General features: G+C 42.5%; 1 protein-coding gene across 1 annotated transcript; it reads left to right on the plus strand.

Moving 5' to 3' along the window:
- The first annotated feature begins 8,123 nt into the window (after positions 1 to 8,123).
- Positions 8,124 to 19,630, plus strand: LOC145802727 (uncharacterized). The gene is made up of 13 exons (XM_082895492.1): positions 8,124 to 8,395; positions 8,518 to 8,593; positions 8,711 to 8,762; positions 9,068 to 9,145; positions 9,323 to 9,433; positions 9,953 to 10,051; positions 10,285 to 10,566; positions 16,061 to 16,237; positions 16,286 to 17,508; positions 17,617 to 17,792; positions 18,373 to 18,867; positions 19,000 to 19,214; positions 19,305 to 19,630. Exons 1-13 carry the CDS (start codon positions 8,124 to 8,126, stop codon positions 19,628 to 19,630), a joined length of 3,582 nt encoding a protein of 1,193 aa, XP_082751618.1.
- Positions 19,631 to 20,560: the final 930 nt, after the last annotated feature.

Here is a 20,560-nt window from a genome sequence, read left to right on the forward strand (position 1 = left end):
GTATCGGGATTTGGGTCGCCAGTTTTGGTGGCGGGGTATGAAGAAAGATGTGGCAGCTTTCGTGTCTAAGTGCCTTACTTGTCAGCAAGTGAAGGCCGAACATCAGAGGCCAGCGGGTTTGTTGCAACCCTTGCCTATTGCCGAGTGGAAGTGGGAGCATGTCACTATGGACTTCGTTGTAGGTCTTCCGAGGACTCAGCGGGGCAGTGATGCTATTTGGGTGGTTGTAGACCGGTTGACTAAGTCGGCGCACTTCATTCCTATGCGCGTTAGAGATTCAGTAGATCATCTTGCCGACTTGTATATTCGGGACATAGTGAGGTTGCACGGGGTTCCAGTGACGATCGTCTCCGATAGGGACCCTCGTTTTACTGCCAGATTATGGCAGAGCTTGCAAAGCGCCTTAGGTACTAAGTTGACCTTTAGCACAGCTTATTATCCTCAGACTGATGGGCAGTCCAAGCGTACTATTCAGATCCTTGAAGATATGCTTCGGGGTTGTGTTCTTGACTTTAGCGGGTCATGGGAGAGGCACTTGCCATTAGTGGAGTTTGCCTACAACAACAGCTTCCAGTCTAGTATCGGTATGGCACCGTTTGAGGCCTTATACGGCCGACCGTGTAGGTCTCCTGTTTGTTGGGCCGAGGTGGGTGATGCACCTCTGTTGGGTCCGGAGTTCGTAAGGGAAACGACGGAGAAGGTTGAGCTTATCCGTAAGAGGCTTGTTACAGCCCAGAGTCGTCAGAAATCTTATGCCAACCGTAGGAGGAGACCTTTGGTGTTTGAGGTGAGTGATCATGTCTTTTTGAAGATATCACCAAGACGGGGATTGATGAGGTTTGGGAAGAGCGGGAAGTTGTCCCCTCGATTCATTGGTCCTTTTGAGATCCTTGAGAGGATTGGCGAGACTGCTTATCGTTTAGCTTTGCCGCCGCAGTTGTCCGGAGTACACGACGTGTTTCATGTGAGTATGCTTCGGAAGTATGAGCCGGATCCATCACATGTGTTGGATTGGACCGATTTAGTGGTTGATGAGGATGTTTCGTATGAGGAGAGACCGGTTCGGGTCTTGGATAGGCGGGATCAAGTTTTGCGAGGCAAAACCATCCCTTTGGTCAAAGTTTTGTGGAAACATCACGGAGTGGAGGAAGCCACTTGGGAACGTGAGTTGGAAGTCCGCGAAAAATACCCGGACATGTTTGTCGATTTGTAATCTAGTATTTAGATTTTGTAATATTGTTAAACTTAAGAGCTTTACATATGTCTTAAGTTGTAAAACGTGAGTATGTTTTGATAAATGGGTGTGTCTTGAAACGTGCTTCATTGTAGAAGTTTAGTGTAACATTGCATCTGTTGAGTACATCGTTGAATGTGTTGTTTATATCATGCGATTGAATATGATATGGGAATTGTTAACATTAAAAGGAATAATCCATAATAATGATACAGGTTGAAATATATGTTGTTTTATATATATTGTGAGATACCCCTTGATAAAGAGATGAAGTGACCAGTATTGGGTCAAGATGTTTATTGTTGTTATACAATATCTTTGAGAATTGAGAAAAACTTGTTTTTATTTACAAACTTATGCTTAATTTCGGGGACGAAATTCTTTTAAGGGGGGGAGGTTATAGCGACCCCGGTCTTTTCCCATTTGATTATTGTATCCGGACTTAGGTTCCGTAGATTCCGTCATTGTATAATTGTTGTTGTCATTCATTATTTTCTTATTTTGAGTCTTGGGTTGTGTTGGGAAGATTTGGAGCAGGTTGGTTGAGCTTAGGAACCAAGTCTAGTTGCCCAGATTTTGGCTTGTCCGCTCGAGCAGGGGTTTGGACGCTCGAGCGGGGAATACACCCATCCAGTATGTCCTGTGTAGTGTTGGCCGCTCGAGCGGGGGATTGGACGCTCGAGCGGGAAGTCGTGAGTGACGCTCGAGCAGGGAGTAGGGCGCTCGAGCGGGGACCTGTCTGCAAAAACTTCTGGGATAGTGCATTCGCCGCTCGAGCGGGAGTTTGGCCGCTCGAGCGAGAGTCTGTGAGTGGCGCTCGAGCGGGGGTTTCCACGCTCGAGCGGGGCTACTGGTATAAAAATCCGAGATCCGACTTTCAGGATCATTTTTCATCTCCTTTTTTATTTTAAAACCCTAGAACCGTCTTCTCCCTCTCCCTACACACCTTCTCTCTTAGGTTTGATCTACTTAGAGTGTATTTCTACCCTAAGCCCTTTGTTAAAAAGATAGAGTGGGTCGAGGGCTTCCGTTTAATTTGAACAATCTTGGGTTTGGAGCACTTTGGTTTTCGTCATCTTCTCCATTCGAGTTCTTCGCTTCAAGGTAGGGATTTCCTACTCCATCCTATAAGTTTTGTCCTATGTTTTGGTATTTTGATATGTTGGGAGTACTTTGGTAATTTTGGGAAAAAAACCCTAGTTGTATTAATAAATTAATTTGTATAATTAATTTAAGGAAATTGGAGAAATTGGTTAAATGCATGAAATTGAGGAATTCATTGATTAATGGTGTAGTTGGATAATTAAAATCACTCGCCTATTGAATTGTTGATATATTTATTTCCAGTCTAGAAATAACTGTTTTGGGCTATCGGTGGAGGATAGTCGTGTTTGTTGTAGACATTGAATGTGGATTAGGAATAACTGAAACTAATCACATTGGTTAAGTCATTAATTTTGACTATTGCATTAATATAGAAAATACGTGTATTGATTGAGCATTGCGTTTGCATATATAATGTTTTGTGTGGGAGGAGACAGGGGATGTACTCCACGGTTTAGGGGAAGATAGGGGATGGACCTCTAAACCGGATTTTGTTTGGGAGGAGATAGGGGATGGACTCCATTAGCATCACTTTATGTGTGCTTATTTATATTGAAGTGTTTTATTTGATACAGCACTAAAATGTGTATCAAATTGGAAGTATGAAGTGTTTGATTTGAGCCTGAGTCTCATCTGTTTGTTGACATTGGAAGAATGTGAATATAATATATATAGTTCACTGTTGTAAGTTTGGCCAGGTTCTGAGCCATATTGATAAAGTTGGAAAGTAAAACGTGTCTTAGACAATATTGTCATGAGACTGTAAAATGATGTAATTGATTATCTTGGTTAACCATCTATTGAATGCTATAGCTTTATTCAATGCTTATATTTGGTTTAGTACTTTTCTACTGGGCTGTGGCTCACCCTTTATGGGAACATCATTTTCAGGTTCAGGTGATAAGCTACCTCCACGGACTTAGCCTGGAAAGATTTGATGTCTGGGATTTTGAAGACTTGTCTTTAGTTATATGTTTTATTTTGTTATTTTTGAGATTTCATGTAAACATTCAAGCCTAGGGCTTAACTTGTAAAAGAGTTAGTACTCATCCTTCTTGTGTCCAAGTGTTAGCTTGGAAAGATGTAAGCCCTTAGGGCATTTATTTTGATGTTGCAGGATGTTACATGTGATGTCTTTCAATAAGAATACTCTGATGAATAACTCAAATGATTCGTTTTCTTTTATAAATGCATGTTAATGTTATGGTTATTATGGGTTTATTTTGAGGGCGTTACACAGTTAGCATGATACGTCGAGCCTCGGTGCATGCAATACAAGATGAATGGATGCAAGCATGAGGTATGCTAATTGAAATATGTCTCCAATCTAACCATCAAAAGCGATTAAATAAAAGGGAGAAAGACATGGGGTTGGAAAACATACACATTATTACATTACACTCTCACGAAGGAGAGTTCGAATGAATAAAGTTGAGCTAACTAGCAAAATTAAAGCTAAGCTAATTATTACAAACCAAAATGAAATAAATAGTTAAACTAATTAACTAATTATTACATCATTTGAATGAATTAACTAGTAAGGTAACTAATTAAGTTACAACACAAATATAAGCAAACTAAGTAATTAAGATATTAACTACGCTGCCATTACTTCTCCTCGAGAAATGGAAGATACACATGCTTGGATACCACCCAAAAAGACCTCCGCTTTGCTCTTGAAAGTCTCTGTTTATAGAGTTGAACACTTCCAAAACCACTTTGCTTCACCTTACCAAAATTCTGCTGAGGTTTGCATCAATGGCCAGCCGACTACTAGAAAAGCTTGCCGGCCATCTATAGTGCACTGCCAGCCATCAATGGTAGCCTGCCGGCCACTGATGCACTGTTTCACCTATTGCAACAGAGCAAAAGGAAGGCATTCTCACAGGTTATTTGCACAAATCACCCCTCCGTTTCATGAACAAATCCAAGAAAATGTGAACTTAATCCACAAACCAACAACTCAAGCAATTTCTTTGCACGATGGCTTGTGACTCAAGAGGTGCAAGTTCAATAAATGCAAAATGAGACATAAACCTCATCTTTTTCAAGAAAGATCAAGGGAATAAGTTGACCTTAGAAACTTGGATCATTTCATCACTAACAGGTATGAAATAGTCCAAGTTCAACGTGTTTAATTAACGTCTGCTTGAACACATGCAGCACAAATACAAGTCAAAACCACCTTCAAGAGCTCCAACAAGACCTCAAGGGACCTCAACTCAAAGGTGATCGATTTTGATTAAGGATGTGTATGCAAAATAGTGGTATAACTAGGAAAGTGTGCACAAAATTGCAAGAGAGAGAGAGAAATTTTGAGTTTGAAATCTTTTAACCTCAAAACATAACAGAGGGGGTCCCTATATATAGAAAACATGAAATCTATACAAAGAGATCCAGCCCTCCACGTGTGGACAAATGCAAGCATCTGTGCAAATAGATGGCACAGTTGGCATTAAATATATGAAAAAAACACTGGTGGCTAGCCGGCCATCAATGATGGCCAGCAAGGCATCATTGATGGCTGACGAGGCACATCAATAGCCGGTAGACAAGAAAGCATGGCCGACAACCTCCATAGATGGCCAGCAAGCCACCAGAGATTGCAGGCGGGCAAGACCAACTCATGGTCCAAAAATGAGACAGAATGGATGCAGGGTTTGAAATGCTCAAAGCTATGGCATTCCGCTGAGGGCTTCGAGCGCTTTGCAAGAAAACAAACTCATCATCGGATGTACCTGCAAGGACATCCAAGTCTTGAAGGACCGTCAAAATGGGTGTCTACAGTTACCCCTCTTTGACAGAACTCAGAGTCATGAAATGACGTGAGTGAATGTCAAAGCCTAGAGACGACCCATTTTGACAAGGCCGTAAGACTTGGACAAACAATCAAGAAAAAAATAAATGGTTACGCCCTCAGGTTGCCTACATATCCCTTTACAAGGAATCAAACCAATGTAGTTCTGGGACAAGATGCAAATGATATGCATAATGCAAGAACATAACTTATGATCATGCAATGAAGCTGTGCAATGAAACATTTAAATGCAAATGCTATGCAAAGAAAATGCCACATAATTTAAACAAGGTACAGTAATTCCAATCATGAAAAGAAAACTACGCGCGAGAAACACAAACCCAAACTACCATTCATACAGAAAGGATGTAAAAAAAAAAAAAGGCTTAACTACGTAACGCACAGGAAAGACGAAGAGCAACATAACCATCGGACGCACCCGAGGTCTCAACCGAGATCCTAATACGTTGCACGCATAAGGAGGAAAAAGGATGGTGTGAACACTGGGCGCACCTGAATGTTTTGTACCAATGCAAGCAATCTTAACTCGTCTCACGCGAGAGGAGAAGATGTGGTGTGAACACCGGGCGCACCCAAGTGTTTTTAACTGAAGGTGGTGTGAACACCGGGACACACCCGAATGTTTTTAACCGAAAGAGGTTGGTGTGAACACTGGGACGCACCCGAATGCTTTTAACCGAAGTGGGTGGTGTGAACACTAGGACGCACCCCGAATGTTTTTAACTGAAGGGGGTGGTGTGAACACTGGGGCACACCCAAATGTTTTTAACCGAAATGGGTTGTGTGAATACCGGGACGAACCTGAATATTTCTAACCGAAGGGGATTGGTGTGAACACCAGGACGCACCCGAATGTTTTTAACCGAAGAGGGTAGTGTGAATACTGGGACGCACCCGAATGTTTTTAACCAAATGGATGGTGTAAACACCGAGACGCACCCGAATTTTTTTAACCGAAGGGGTGGTGTGAACACCGGGACGCCCCTGAATATTTCTAACCGAAGGGGATTGGTGTGAACACCAGGACGCACCCGAATGTTTTTAACCGAAGAGGGTAGTGTGAATACTGGGACGCACCCGAATGTTTTTAACCAAATAGATGGCGTAAACACCGGGACGCACCCAAATGTTTTTAATCGAAATGGGTTGTGTGAATACCGGGACGCACCTGAATATTTCTAACCGAAGGGGATTGGTGTGAACACCAGGACGCACCCGAATGTTTTTAACCGAAGAGGGTAGTGTGAATACTGGGACGCACCCGAATGTTTTTAACCAAATGGATGGTGTAAACACCGGGACGCACCCGAATTTTTTTAACCGAAGGGGTGGTGTGAACACCGGGACGCACCCGAATGTTTTTAACCAAGGCAAACAATCCTAATACGTCTCACGCGAAAGGAGAAGAGGTAAAAGGATGCGATTTGAAGGGCACGAATGATTTTACCTGGAACTTCCCCCAATGAACCGTACATATAATATTGTGCATATGTAGGAAAGAGACTCAACAAGTGTAATTCAATAGGAACACATGTTCTATGCAATACAAACAACCAAGATACAATGGCATGTTCTATGCGCGAAACAAAAACAGAGTGCATATTCTATGCATGATTGGTAACGAGAGCATATTCTATGTGTGAAACAAAAACGGATGTAGCTTCCATGCCTGAAGACGAATGCATATTCCATGCGTAATTTAGAACAAACGCATATTTCATGCACAATTCAAGAGCAAACCCAAGATGCACATGCAATTCCTGTGAGATGCACATCTTACAACAACATATGTGAAATGCATATTCCATGCCACAAAGTGAAGCGCATGTTCCATGCAACAACGAATAAAAAACGCATGTTCTATGCAAGATATCTAAGCATGATTTGACGAAACAAACTCAAAGGAAACTTCTGATTCACCTCTCGGAAGAATTATAATATGTTTAAAAGATACACTGTGTTCATGTTGACAAGTAACGAACATCGCACATCGAAAACATAGTTTTAAGCTTTCGTAAAGACATTCTGAACCAAACAGTGAACAATCCCTTCAATTCTTGGAAACTAAGGACACAAAACAGCATCAAGAACCCAAAGAAAGTTGTTGGCCACCTACCAGCCATGAGGGAGGGCCGCTGGCCATGTGCCAGCCAATAATAAGCCTTGTCAGCCATCAATGAGCCTTGCCGGCCATTGATGGCAGATCGAGGGTAAATTGGACAATTTGGTTTGGGTCTTTAAGTATTCACCTCCACACTTCATTTCCTCACTTTCTCATGCCCGAAAATCATCCCTCTCTCTCTAGACACTTCTTCTCTCTAGATTTGCACTTTCTACGCATTTTTCAACGCCTTACACGAAGTTGATTCGCTAAACCCTCTTTGTTCTCTTCACTTTGAACCGATTGAAATTTCATTTCGGTGCTTCTTTCCTCATTTCCACCATTCTAGGCTTGTTCCCTTCGAGTTTCTCTCGAATCTTGTGCACTTTTCCTGGCTTTGACTTTTTTCTCAATTTTCTCTCTCTTAGGGTTTGACTTTTTCCAAGTTTATCCTTTTTTCTTCATTTTTCTTCACTTTTCTTCACTTTTCACCCATCTCACACCTATTTTCAGATGGCGGACGAGGTTTCTTATGACGGGGTTCCTCCAGAGATTCCCCTAGTAGTTTCACCTCTGCCGAAGGTAGAGAAGCCGATAGCTAACCTTGAGGCTAACTTGAGGCGGAGTTCGAACCCGAGGCCGAGGCAGAGCCGCTAACACTAAGGGTACGACCTTTCGATCCGACGAGATATCACCCACAGACACATATACTGTCCACTTCCGGAGGCATCAGACGCTTCACCAAGTTCGCTTGCGGTGCACTTGATTACATTTCATGTATTTCTATTTCATGTATTTGCATTTCCTGCACTGCCTTGTATCAGATTCACTTGATTACATTTCATACACTGCCTTTATATCTGACCATGGACTTGATTGCATTTCATGTGCTGCCCTTATATCTAACCATGCACTTGATTACATTTCATGCACTGTCTTCATCTGATTACATTTGTCTTCTGTCACAAGGCGAGTCTCACGCCTTCAGAGGCCATGGTGCTATGACCGCTAGAGACTGGTATGACGAGCTCCCAGCTGGAGTTCGTGACATCATTGACGAGATGGGCTTCGACTTCTTCTGTTGTAGCTTGACTTGGGTCACTGCGAGTCGTCCTTTCCTAGGAGCACTGGTGGAGAGGTGGTAGGATACCATCAACTCCTTCTACTTTTCCATCGCAGGGGAGATGATGATGACTCCTTATGACTTTGCCATGATCACTAGCTTAGACATAGAGGGCGATCCCATCCTTATTGATACAGATATGGAGGAGTAGGAGGCAACCCGGTTCGAGCTGCTGATGGCATACCCACCCATATACTGGACAGGGATGGTCAGGTATACTTGGTTCGTTGAACAATTCAGAGGGACCGAGCCCGAAACGATAGAGGAGACTGAGCAGTATGCCAGGGGTTTCTTGATGTTCGTCTTCGGTTCCACCTTATTTTCGAACAGGTGGAATACCATTGGCTTGTAATTGCTGAGTGCCCTGGTGACCCTTCCTCAGGTTCGTTTCTACGATTGGGGCGAAGCTGGCCTCACCACGCTGTACAGATATATGAGCTCTACCTCCCGTCTGTGGGGAGACTCGATTGGAGGCTACTGTCGAGCCTAGGAGGTATACATCTCAGTTCCCTCTTTGTACTTTACATTTTTCTTACAGTTTCTGCTTTACATCTATTTCGATGCATGCTTTCTGCTTTGCATTTCTATACCTGCTCAAACACTGTTCATACACTGTGTTTTCTATTTTGCACTTTCTGTATCTGCTCAATACTGTACTGATCACATACCACTGCATTTTCCCTGCAGCTATAGGTATATGCATACATTCCGTCTCTCGCCCCGGAGCCTGTAAAGGAGATTTCATTGATGGTACCCTATTCGCAGGTATATGACAGTCAGCTTTGCTGTAGGACCCGTGAGCCTTTCACATTCTTTAGGTAGTTCTTCAACACAGTAGCTGCCCATGAGGTACTCCGAAAGCACAGTCATTTTTTCTTTGAATTTTCTTCACACATTTTGTAACTGACGGCAACTAATAACTTGTACAACTTCGGTTTGCAGATCATGTGGCAGCTATTGGCCTTGATGCCAGGGGGTCCGAGGTCAGTCCGCCGGCACTTGGGCCATCTACCAGTACCACATTCTACTTGAGGGGCCGGTCTGTCAGGCCTGGTTCTTGGGCGAGCACTTCGTGCGCTAGATTATGGGCTTGCCAGACCCGATCGTCCCGATGGCTCCACCAGAGTCCATGTGGTCCATAGAGAGTCTATCTGTCGAGGAGGTCATCCAGTTCATGGTGGGCCTTGACGTCGAATTCTTCCGAGCGGAGTGTGACTATGCGGATTTCATCCAAACACACTTGATGCCGCCTCTAATCAGTGTTCATGGAGATGAGGCGAGGGCTCCTGCCACGAGAACGAGAGCTAGAGTGACCCGAGCGAACAGGGCTCGTGGCAGAGAGGCTTCCCTAGCGAGGCAGAGAGCTAATTGGCCAGAGCTTCTTAACACACTGACTTGCTGGCGACACACCAGGGAGGCCTACCAGGTCCTGATTGAGCCTGTAGCAGCTAGTCATGAGTTTGTCGGGTTCTGAGGCCCAACTCCGGAATGAACCACACTTTAGCACTTGCATTCCATATTTCATTTCAGATATATCTATGGCAGATACTAATCATTCAAATACATTTGCAGGCACCGATCGAGTACACAGGAGGTGCCCTCGAGCTGATAACCTCGCGGATGGGGATGATACAGAGGAAAGAGACGCTGCTCAGCCTCTACGTTGTTCAGGTAATTTGTCTAGTTTTACATTCTAGGCATCAACTTTCCACTAACACACTGACATTGACATTGAAAACTTCTCAAACTGCACTGATACATTGCATTGATAGACCACATCTGACACATTGTGCTTGCATACTATATTCACACACTATACTTGACTACTACATATACTTATTCTGCATGCTATGCTCGCATCTGATACACATGCTGTAACTGATACGCAACAACTGTCTTTTCAGATCCCACCCATGCAGATGGCACCAGCGGCAACTGCAGAACCTGTACCAATAGTACCTCCTCCAACAGCAGAGAGGAGAGAGACAGACAGGTTCCAGTACGCGGCCAAGGCAGAGCCAGGGGGACTCGAGACTGGAGCAGCCCTTTAGAGCCCATTCTGAGTGATGATGATACCGATAAGAGTAACTCTGAGGAGACAGCAAGTCAGTATTCAGAGTCATCTAAGAGTGGAGATGATGACGCCGGCCCCAAAGTCCTCTCCTCCGAGGAAGAAGACGAAAAGGGTCTCTCGAGGCGACCAATGTCGATTTTTGTATTTTTGCTTAGTTCTTTTTCACTTATAGTTTTAGTACATTGTACAGCTTCAGACAGGTTTTATTTGCTTTAAAAACTTATATTGCATTTTTGTAAAAACAACCATGATCGTAATGAAAACCAGTTTTTATTTGAAAAAATGTTGTATTTTGCATCATGAGCACCGCTTAGCATGAAAATGAGATTGAATTTGATAATGAAAACTGAACACTTGTATTGGCACAACGTTCTTAATTGGGTAATGAACCAACCAACAAAACAATATACAACTCGATAAACCAAAATGACAACAACTCGATAAACAAAATGACGACGACATAATAGACAGAAACAACACAAATACTACTCGATAAGCAAAGCAAAACGAATGGAACTCATCAAACTTGCTGAAGCCCAAAAGGACTCAAAACAAGACTCTAAAACACACAAAGAATAGAACAAAACACATGCTTTCAACACTATTCAGCACGAAGAACGACAGCAGATCAAAATGAGAGACTGCCAGCCATGAGTGGTGATTGCCAGCCATGTGCCAGCCATGTGAGGTGGCTTGCCGGCCACTAGTTTCCTTTGCCGGCCACCAATGAGCCTCTGCTAGCCATCAATGAGCCTTGCCGGCCATCGATGTACAGCACCTCCAAATTGTTAACACCTGGCTTCCACTCACTGCCTTATCTTCTATAAAAGGTTGGAGCTCGTAGTTTATTCATTTCAACTGCAAAGTCTTCACAAATTGAGCCATTTTTCACCAAAAAACTTTCAAATTGGATTGCAACTTTGGATGGCTCGGAAAAGGTGAATTTTTGGGGTTTCAGCATAATGCACTTTTTCCACTGAGCCGCTCTCCACTTTGCTTTCCGTTCCTTCATGCCGCGGCTAGATGCTAGAACCTGATTACACATGTCTATAACTTCGGAGGACAAAAGATATGCCCGACAATCGAAGAATTTGAGGAACTAATGGAATCCCGGCGCGGCGAGGAAATCATACCTCAATCCCGTTTTGGCCATATCCAAGCTTTAGGACGGATGTGCGGGCATTCCCCGCCTAATCCGTAGTTCACAACGGAGAGCTGGACATTTCCCGCCTAATCCATTGATTTTCTGAAGTTAGCAACCGAGGCGATCTTCTTTGGTGGGGTTTTCAACAACACGCCATTTGTTTGTGCATGTTGGCTCATTTCCTTCTTGCCCCTAGTTTCAGAGGGTCTAGCATTCAGCTAATTAAAGTGGCGCAAGGCCTAAAAGAGGGCAAGAGTTGCATTGGTTTAGTGTTAGCCGAGACTTTGATGGGCTTAGACGCCTTCCATCGGTAAGAGACCACCAAATTCGCGGGGAGTCCACTACTTCTTCAGGTAATATTTCCCACCCTTTCTAATATGTGTTTCTCACATCACTCGGTATTCATGCTCTGTTTTTCTCTCAAAGCCCTTTTTCTCACTTTTCCTCAACATATATCTCTCTATTTTTTAATCTCTCTTTTCTTTCATCTCTCTCCAAATGTGGCTAATGGACAAGCTGAAGGTAGTGGACTCTTGCCCTGCATACTCAGCCCAAGCATACTTTTTTCGCCAACAGCTAGTGCATTTCCCGAATAAAAGATGGTGGTGCCACTGGATGTGCAACAGATCTGCTGCTGACATTGCTTGGTGTTGCCCCTGGCTTAATCTGACCGAAATGAGCTACAGCATGATTCGGCAACCTGGCATTCAACTGATTGGCCTGACACACTGTGTATTCTACTTTCTATTCCAGTTCAGATGTCAATTTAGACATGATCAGACTTACCCGGATGAGGGGGTAGAATACCCGGTTTCATTCCCCATCTAAGGTTCACATTTGGGTAGGTACCTTACTACTTGGAGGATAAGAGAGCTTCTGGCCCCAGCCTCTAGTTTCAGTAGCACCCTTTCTGGCGAATGCCTGACTTGGTTGGAGAATGAGGCACAAACCAGGCCCACTTTGGCATCAAAAACTTCCACAAGCACAAGCGAGGGACGCAGGAACACCTAACTCATCTATGCTCCTCGTTTATTGCTTTGATCTTACTTTTCAAGTTTTATGAATGTAATAAAAGTAACTTTGATTTGTATCGAGAGTTGGAGAACTTTGTATTGAAATACATGAAATTAAAGTTGTGAGCACTAAAAGTTTTCCTTTGATTTGTATCGAGCCTCGGTGCATGCAATACAAGATGAGTGGATGCAAGCATGAGGTATGCTAATTGAAATATGTCCCTAATCTAACCATCAAAAGTGATTAAATAAAAGGGAGAAAAACATGGGGTTGGAAAACATACACATTATTACATTACGCTCTCACGAAGGAGAGTCCGAATAAATAAAGTTAAGCTAACTAGCAAAATTAAAGCTAAGCTAATTATTACAAACCAAAATGAAATAAATAGCTAAACTAATTAACTAAATATTACATCATTTGAATGAACTAACTAGTAAGCTAACTAATTAAGTTATAACACAAACGTAAACAAACTAAGTAATTAAGATATTAACTACGCTGCCATTACTCCCCCTCGGGAAATAAAAGATGCACATGCTTGGATACCACCCGAAAAGACCTCCGCTTTGCTCTTGAAAGTCTCAATTTGCAGAGTTGAACACTTCCAGAACCATTCTACTTCACCTTACCAAAATTTTACTGAGGTTTGCATCAGGCCACTAGAAAAGCTTGTCGGCCATCTACCGACCATAAAAGTGATCTATAGTGCACTGCCGGCCATAAATGGTGACCTGCTGGCCACTGATGCACTGTTTCACCTGTTGCAACAGAGGACAAACAGAGCAAAAGGAAGGCATTCTCACAGGTTATTTGCACAACTCACCCCTCCATTTTATGAACAAATCCAAGGAAAGGTGAACTTAAGCCAAAAACCAAAAACTCAAGCAATTTCATTGCACGATGGCTAGTGACTCAAGAGATGCAAGTTCAATAAATGCAAAATGAGACATAAACCTTTTCCTTTTCATGAAAGATCAAGGGAAAAAGTTGACCTTAGAAACTTGGATCATTTCGTCGCTAACAAGTATGAAATGGTCCAAGTTCCACGTGTTCAATTAACATCTTCTTGAACACATGCAACACAACCAAATGCTTATCTTGCTCAATTTTAGTCCCAAGTTATTAGTTACTCATTTTAACTTACCAGCCATTCCATAATCCAATTAAGTCCATTGGTAAGAGTTCTCTAAAAAGAAGGATGTGTCAACCAATGGCTGATTTAAGGCATGAGAGAAGTTTCATGCCATTGGTAATGAACCCTCAAAAGAGGATTAAACCCTTAAGCATGAACCTAAATCTCAAGCTTAAAGAATCCCAAGTTTGAAACAACCTTTAAAGCAAATTAAAAAGTCAAGAAATAAGGGAGGTTGCAGAGCTTTAGGTGCTGAAATGAAATGCAAAATGACACCAAAGCATACAATCAACTCAAACAAGAGGTGCCTAATGGCCTAAAATACCAAGCTTGTGAGGACTATGACACTACAACCATGCAAAACAAGACTCAACTGACCCAAATAGCCCAAAACAAAGCTAAAGAAGTCTAAAACAAAAGCAAAAACATGCTGGAATATATCTACAAAAAGCTAGAAAATCATGCTAACATATAGAACTAACTAGGCTAGCAAACAAGACACAAGGAGAAGAGGCTAACCCCTCCAATTTTGGACTTCAAAATATGTTTTTTGCCACTGAAAACACTCTGAAATTCAATGGTTAAAAGTCCAAAAAAAGTTGGTTTGAGTGTGGGAAACAAAGGTGCAAAAGCCTTAGAAGTAAAGAATAAAAAAGGGTGAGACACCCCCTTAACCTTAAATGGATTAACACACCAATTTCAACCCTTAAAACAACAATCAAAAATGGCCCAAAAACAATAGGAAAAGATGGAGAAACAAGTGTACTAAAACAAGTTAAAAGACAAATGTTATACCTCTTGAAGCCAAGCATAACTTTAGGCACAAATACAAGTCAAAACCACCGTCATGAGCTCCAACAAGACCTCAAGGGATCTCAGCTCAAAGGTGATCAATTTTGGTTAAGGATGTGTATGCAAAAGAGTGGTATAACTATCTAGAGAGGAAAAAAAAATTGAGTTTGAAATCTTCTAACCTCAAAACATAAGAGAGGGGGTCCCTATATATAGAAAACATGAAATCTATACTAAGAGATCCAGCCCTCCATGTGTGGACAGATGCAAGCATCTGTACAAATAGCTGGTACTATTAGCATAAAATATCTGTAAAAAACATGGGTGGCCGACCGGCCGACCATCACTGATGGCCGGCAAGGCACATTAATGGCCGGCAGACAAAAAAGCATGGCCGGCAGGCCACCAGAGATTGTAGGCTGGCAAGACCAAGGCATGGTCCAAAAATGAGACAGAATAGATGCAAGGTTTGAAAGGCTCAAAGCTGTGGCATTCCGCTAAGGGCTTCGAGGGCTTGGCAAGAAAACAAACTCATCATCAGATGTAACTGCAAGGACATCCAAGTCCTAAAGGACGGTCAAAAATGGGGTGTCTACACTAGGCTTCCAGCTAGATCAACAGCCCGTCTCAACCACTCCGTCTCACCCAATCTGTAGAGAGACTCACTGAACCCAAGGTGAGAGAACCTCCAGAGAAGTATGGAAGAGGAATGAGAGAATTATCCTACGGAGATGCACACCATGACCGAGAACAGAGTGCTAGTGTACTTAACACTAGGCAAAGAAGTGTTTCACCTCATCACCTCCGAGTGGTGGAACAAAGCTGAGAATCCAACCGTGGCGACCAGTGGATGCAACCCAGATGTGCCACTACATCTCAATGAATCCTAAAAAGTCTATGGAAGTGAACCTTCAAGCCAAAAGGGGTTACCTGAATCTGAATGATCAGGAACTGTTCCCTCTCATAATATACCTTCCATGGATTTGCTAGTTTGGAACTGCAGAGGGGCAGGCAACAAGAGATTCAAAAAGAACTTGAGAGAGTTAATCCAAATCCACAAACCTAATATTGTTGTGTTTATGGAAACCAAAGTCAAACTTACAGCTATGGGGATGTTCTTCAACTGCATGGGGTTCACTGCTTCAACTCATGTTCACCTTGTTGGCCGGAGTGGGTGTATTTGGATGCTTTGGAAACCAACTATAGTAAACGTTAGCATTGTTGAGGCCAGTTCCCAACAAATCACAACTACCATCTCTTGCCAAGACTATCAAGATTGATTACTTCCGGTTGTCTATGCAAGCCCTAATGCGAGGCAGAGAGATGAACATTGGGATCACCTTGAGGCACTTGTACTATCCATGAAGGAGCCTTGGCTAGTAGCTGGTGATTTCAATGATTTCACATCTGGTAGTGAAAAAAGAAGCCTCTACAACTCCAACAGTCAAAGCCTAAGTCAGGATCAAAGAAGAAGTCAAAAATTTAATGAGAGACTCAATAACTGCAAGCTCATGGAATTAGGTTACACTGGCTCCAGACTGACTTGGAGTAACAATCATAAAGGTTGGGCTAATACTATGGTGAGACTGGATAGAGCAATGTGTAATACTGAATGGAAAATCACATTTCCAAAAGGATTAGTTCGAAATCTTCCTCGTATGTACTCAAACCACTCTCCCAAGATGGTGTCCACTCAAGGTAAGTCTCCTTTCAACCCTTCTTGTAAACCGTTTAAATTTTTGGCAGCTTGGATCACTCATGAGGATTTTACTTCTATGGTGACTAATAACTGGGGTAAACAAGCACCCTCTCTGAGTAAGAAACTTGAAAATCTAACCCAAGATGCTAGTGTTTGGAAGGTTTTTGGTAACTTCTTCAGAAGGAAAAGATGGTTGTTGGAGAGAATTGAAGGGATTCAAAATTCCCAAGCTGAACAGTATTCCCACAATCTCCATAATTTAGAAATTGACTTAGTAGATCAATATAATAAAGTTCTTTATCAAAAAGAGCTTCTTTGGTTCCAAATATCCAGAGCCAGATGGATTACTCAAGGTGAGAGAAACACTCGATTCTTTCATCTTACAACTCTGGCCAAAAGAAAGAGAAAGAAGATTGAGATGTTTAAGAATGATAATGGGGTTTGGATAGATCAACCTGATCAGCTTAAAGACTTGATTCTCAATCATTTTACTAACCTTTTTAACCAGACCCCTAACTGCTATCTGGACCACTGGAACAACCTGGTGGACTGTAAGTTGAACATTGAGGATAATACTGAGATAACTAAAGCCGTCACTGATGATGAGCTGTGGAGGGCTATGAAACACATCAGTGCCTTCAAAGCCCCTGGCTGTGATGGGTTCCAGGCTGTGTTTTATCATAAATTATGGTATGTTATTGGTAATTTTGTCTGTGAGTATGTTAAACACTGTTTTCAAACCAATCACATCCTTAGTGCTGTTAATAAAACTTTAGTAGCCTTGATTCCTAAAATTGAAAATCCTGAGAATGTCAAACAATTCAGACCCATTAGCTTATGTAATGTATCTTATAAAATCATCTCCAAAATTATTGTTAGTAGGATAAGACCCTTCCTGGACAAGATTGTGCGACCTAATCAAAGCAGCTTCATCCATGGTCGTAATACCTGTGATAACATTATTCTGTCTCAAGAGATTTTGCATACCTTGAATCTTGAGAAAGATAAGAATGGGGGTATGATTCTAAAAATTGACTTGAAAAAAGCTTATGATAATATTTCCTGGAATTTTCTTAAGCAAACTTTGGAGGAATTTAACTTGGATAGTAATTTTATTGAGCTTATAATGTGTTGTGTCACCTCTATGAGTACTGCTATCATTTGGAAAGGTAAACCTCTGCAAGAGTTTAAACCTCAAAGAGGTTTAAGGCAAGGAGACCCCCTCTCCCCCTATCTGTTTGTTCTTTGCCTTGAAAGACTGTCTAATATGGTCAGTTTTAAAGCAGAGGAGAAAAGCTGGAAAGGTGTGGAAATTTCTTGAGGTGGGCCAAGTCTGACTCATCTCCTCTTTGCTGATGATCTTATGCTTTTTGGTCAGGCTACTATAGCCACCTGTGAGACCATCAAAGAAGTCATGGATGAATTTTTTAGTATTTCTAGACTGAGAATTAACTCACATAAGTCTAAGCTCATTATCTCTCCCAATGTTGATGGCAGGAGAGCTAGAGAACTGAGTACTATATGTGGGATCCCACTCTCTCTGGATCTAGGAAAGTACTTGGGTGTGTCTCTGCTGCATGCTAGAATGAATAGAGGGTTGTTCACTGATATTTTGACTAAAATGCCAAAAAGACTGTCTAGGTGGAAAACTAATACCTTATCCATGGTTGGTAGAGCTACCCTCATCAAATCTGTTACTTCTGTTATCCCTAGTTACACTACGCAAACTATGCTCTTACCTATATCTGTTTGCAATGACATTGATAAGTTGAACATAAATTTTCTCTGGGGTCATACCTTGGAGAAGAACAAAATACATCTGCTTAAATGGGATGTGGTGTGCAATATGAAAAAGAAAGGGGCCTTAGGGATCAAAAAAGAGACCAGAACCTAGCTTTGATCTCTAAACTGGGATGAAATCTTATCAATAACAGAGGTGGTTTATGGGGTGATTTTCTTCAAAAGAAATATTTAAATCAAACTTCATTCCATGATTGGAAAAGAGGGAAAAGTGAATCTCATGTTTGGAGAGGCATTTTGAATACTAGGTCTCTTTTGAGGAAAACTGTGAAGTGGGAAATGGGTGATGGGCAATCTGTCAATGTTTGGAAAGATTGGTGGTGTGTGGTACTAGTTCCTTTGAGGCTTATGTTTTAGGGACTAATCCTCCCTCCCAGAACACTTTCTCAGATTGTGCTAATGTGAGAGAGTTACTGGAGGAGGATGGTAACTGGGATGAGCCTTTTGTGAATTCCATTTTTCCACCCCACTTGGCTACTATTATCTTAGACTCTGCCTCTTCAAGAAATCTGAGTAGGGATCTCCCTCTATGGAAGGGAACTCCAGATGGGACTTTTTCTATCTCTTCTGCATATGAGGCTATTTTGAATACCAATGACAAGGAAGAGGACTGGAATTGGTTGTGGAAACTCAAAGTGCCCCAGACACTTAAAGGTTTCTTGTGGATTGTGTTGCATGGCAAACTACTCACTAATCACATGAGACTGAAAAGAAATTTAACTCGAGATGCTAAATGCCCCAGTTATGCTATGACTGAAGACATCCAGCATTTGTTTAGAGACTGTTTTAAGGCCAAAGAAATTTGGCTTGCTTTGTTCAACAGACAGTGGTACTTTGATATGAAAAGGAAAAGTTGGATGCAATGGCTCATGAGTAATGTGAAAAATAAAACTCATTTTAATGTAGACCTCTCTTGGTATCTAGTATTTATTGTAGCTTTATGGAAAATCTAAAAAAACAGGAATTTGTTTGTGTTTGAAGGAAAAACCACTGGCTACCAAGAGAGTGTCAATTTCATTTTAGTTGACTTTAGGGAAATATATCTAGCTTTCCTCAATTCTATTCCTGTTTCTAGACCAGCTTACCAACTTGTCACTTGGAACTCCTCACCTACAGGGAAACTGAAGCTCAATACTAATGGAAGTAGGACAACAGAAGGGGGTGGAGGCTTTGGAGGTCTGATTAGGGATGAAAAAAGAGCATAGGTCTGTGGTTATTACGACAAACTTCAACCAAGGACTAGTCTGGAGCCAGAGCTCTGGGCAGTGTACAAGGGACTAACAGTAATCCTGCAACAAGGTTTAAATGATGTGACTATCGAGACGGATGCAACCCAAGTTGTGCACCTGATGAAGGAAGACATAGCTGAAAATTGCCTTTTCAAGAGCCTTGTGGAGGATGCCAAAATTTTGCTCAGAGGCTGCAACTACACGGTACAACATGCTTGGAAAGAAGATAACCTATGTGCTGATGCTTTTGCCAAACTTGGAGTAGCTCAACCGGAGGATATGCTGGTGGTGCAAGAACCCCCAGCCGAGATCAGAGATTTACTTGTTGCTGATATGTTAGGACGCTCTATGGAACGAGCTTAGTCCCTTGTTTTATTTCCGATGTAAACAAAAAAAAAAAGAATAAATAAAATAAAACAAAACTGCAAATAGCAAAGTTGCACCAACATGACGTATGTTAGATTGTTGATCATACCTTGATGTCTCTAACTTCTTTGATGGCCTCAACAAGCTTGAGTTTAGGGGTGTGAATTGGCTCGGCCCGACCCGATCCATGTCGGGCCTCACGGGCTCCCGCTAAAATTCAGGCTGGGCCGAGCCATCCCACGGGCCAAAAAATTAAGCTCAGGCCTAGCTCTAGGCCCAGGGATATTCAAGCCTTGGGCGGGCTGATGGGCCGGGCCTCAAGCCGGCCCAGTGGGCGTGGCCTGGGCTTGGGCCGGGCTTGGACAGGCCTAACCATTTTTTTTATTTTATTTTAATTTTCTACCAAAATTTTATTATTTTCCACTAAAAAAAGACACTGGGCCTCGGGCGGGTCGGGCCACGGGTCAGGCCTTGAGTGGGCCTTAAGCGGGCCACAGATTGGGCCAAGCGGATCGGACCCACAGGCCTGGCCGGGCTTCAAAATGATGGCTCAAGGGTTTGGGCTAGGCCCGGATCCAAAACGGGCTGGGTCCATCTCGGGTCACAGATCATTTTTACACTCCTACTTGATTTGCAACAAAATGCTGTAAGTTGGGAAATGCAACCCCGCCGTAGCACAAATGACCACGTCAACTTGTTTTAGAGCGTTCACCAGGCTCTGATGATCAAAAACAAGCCTTCAACAAGCTGAGCACCAGAGGCCTTAAAAGAAAACATCATTTGGAGATTGTTGACATCCATGCCCATGTCTAGCCTTTGAAGGACACAGGTTGTGTGGCCTTGGGCTAAGCTCTCTCTCACAATCTTGCTTCCTATGTATCCAGTCCCACCCACAACTGGAACCTTGCTCTTTCCCATTGTTAGCTC

Source organism: Camellia sinensis, chromosome 11, assembly GCF_055761805.1.
Source record: "Camellia sinensis isolate YWXY chromosome 11, ASM5576180v1, whole genome shotgun sequence".
Taxonomy (NCBI): domain Eukaryota; kingdom Viridiplantae; phylum Streptophyta; class Magnoliopsida; order Ericales; family Theaceae; genus Camellia; species Camellia sinensis.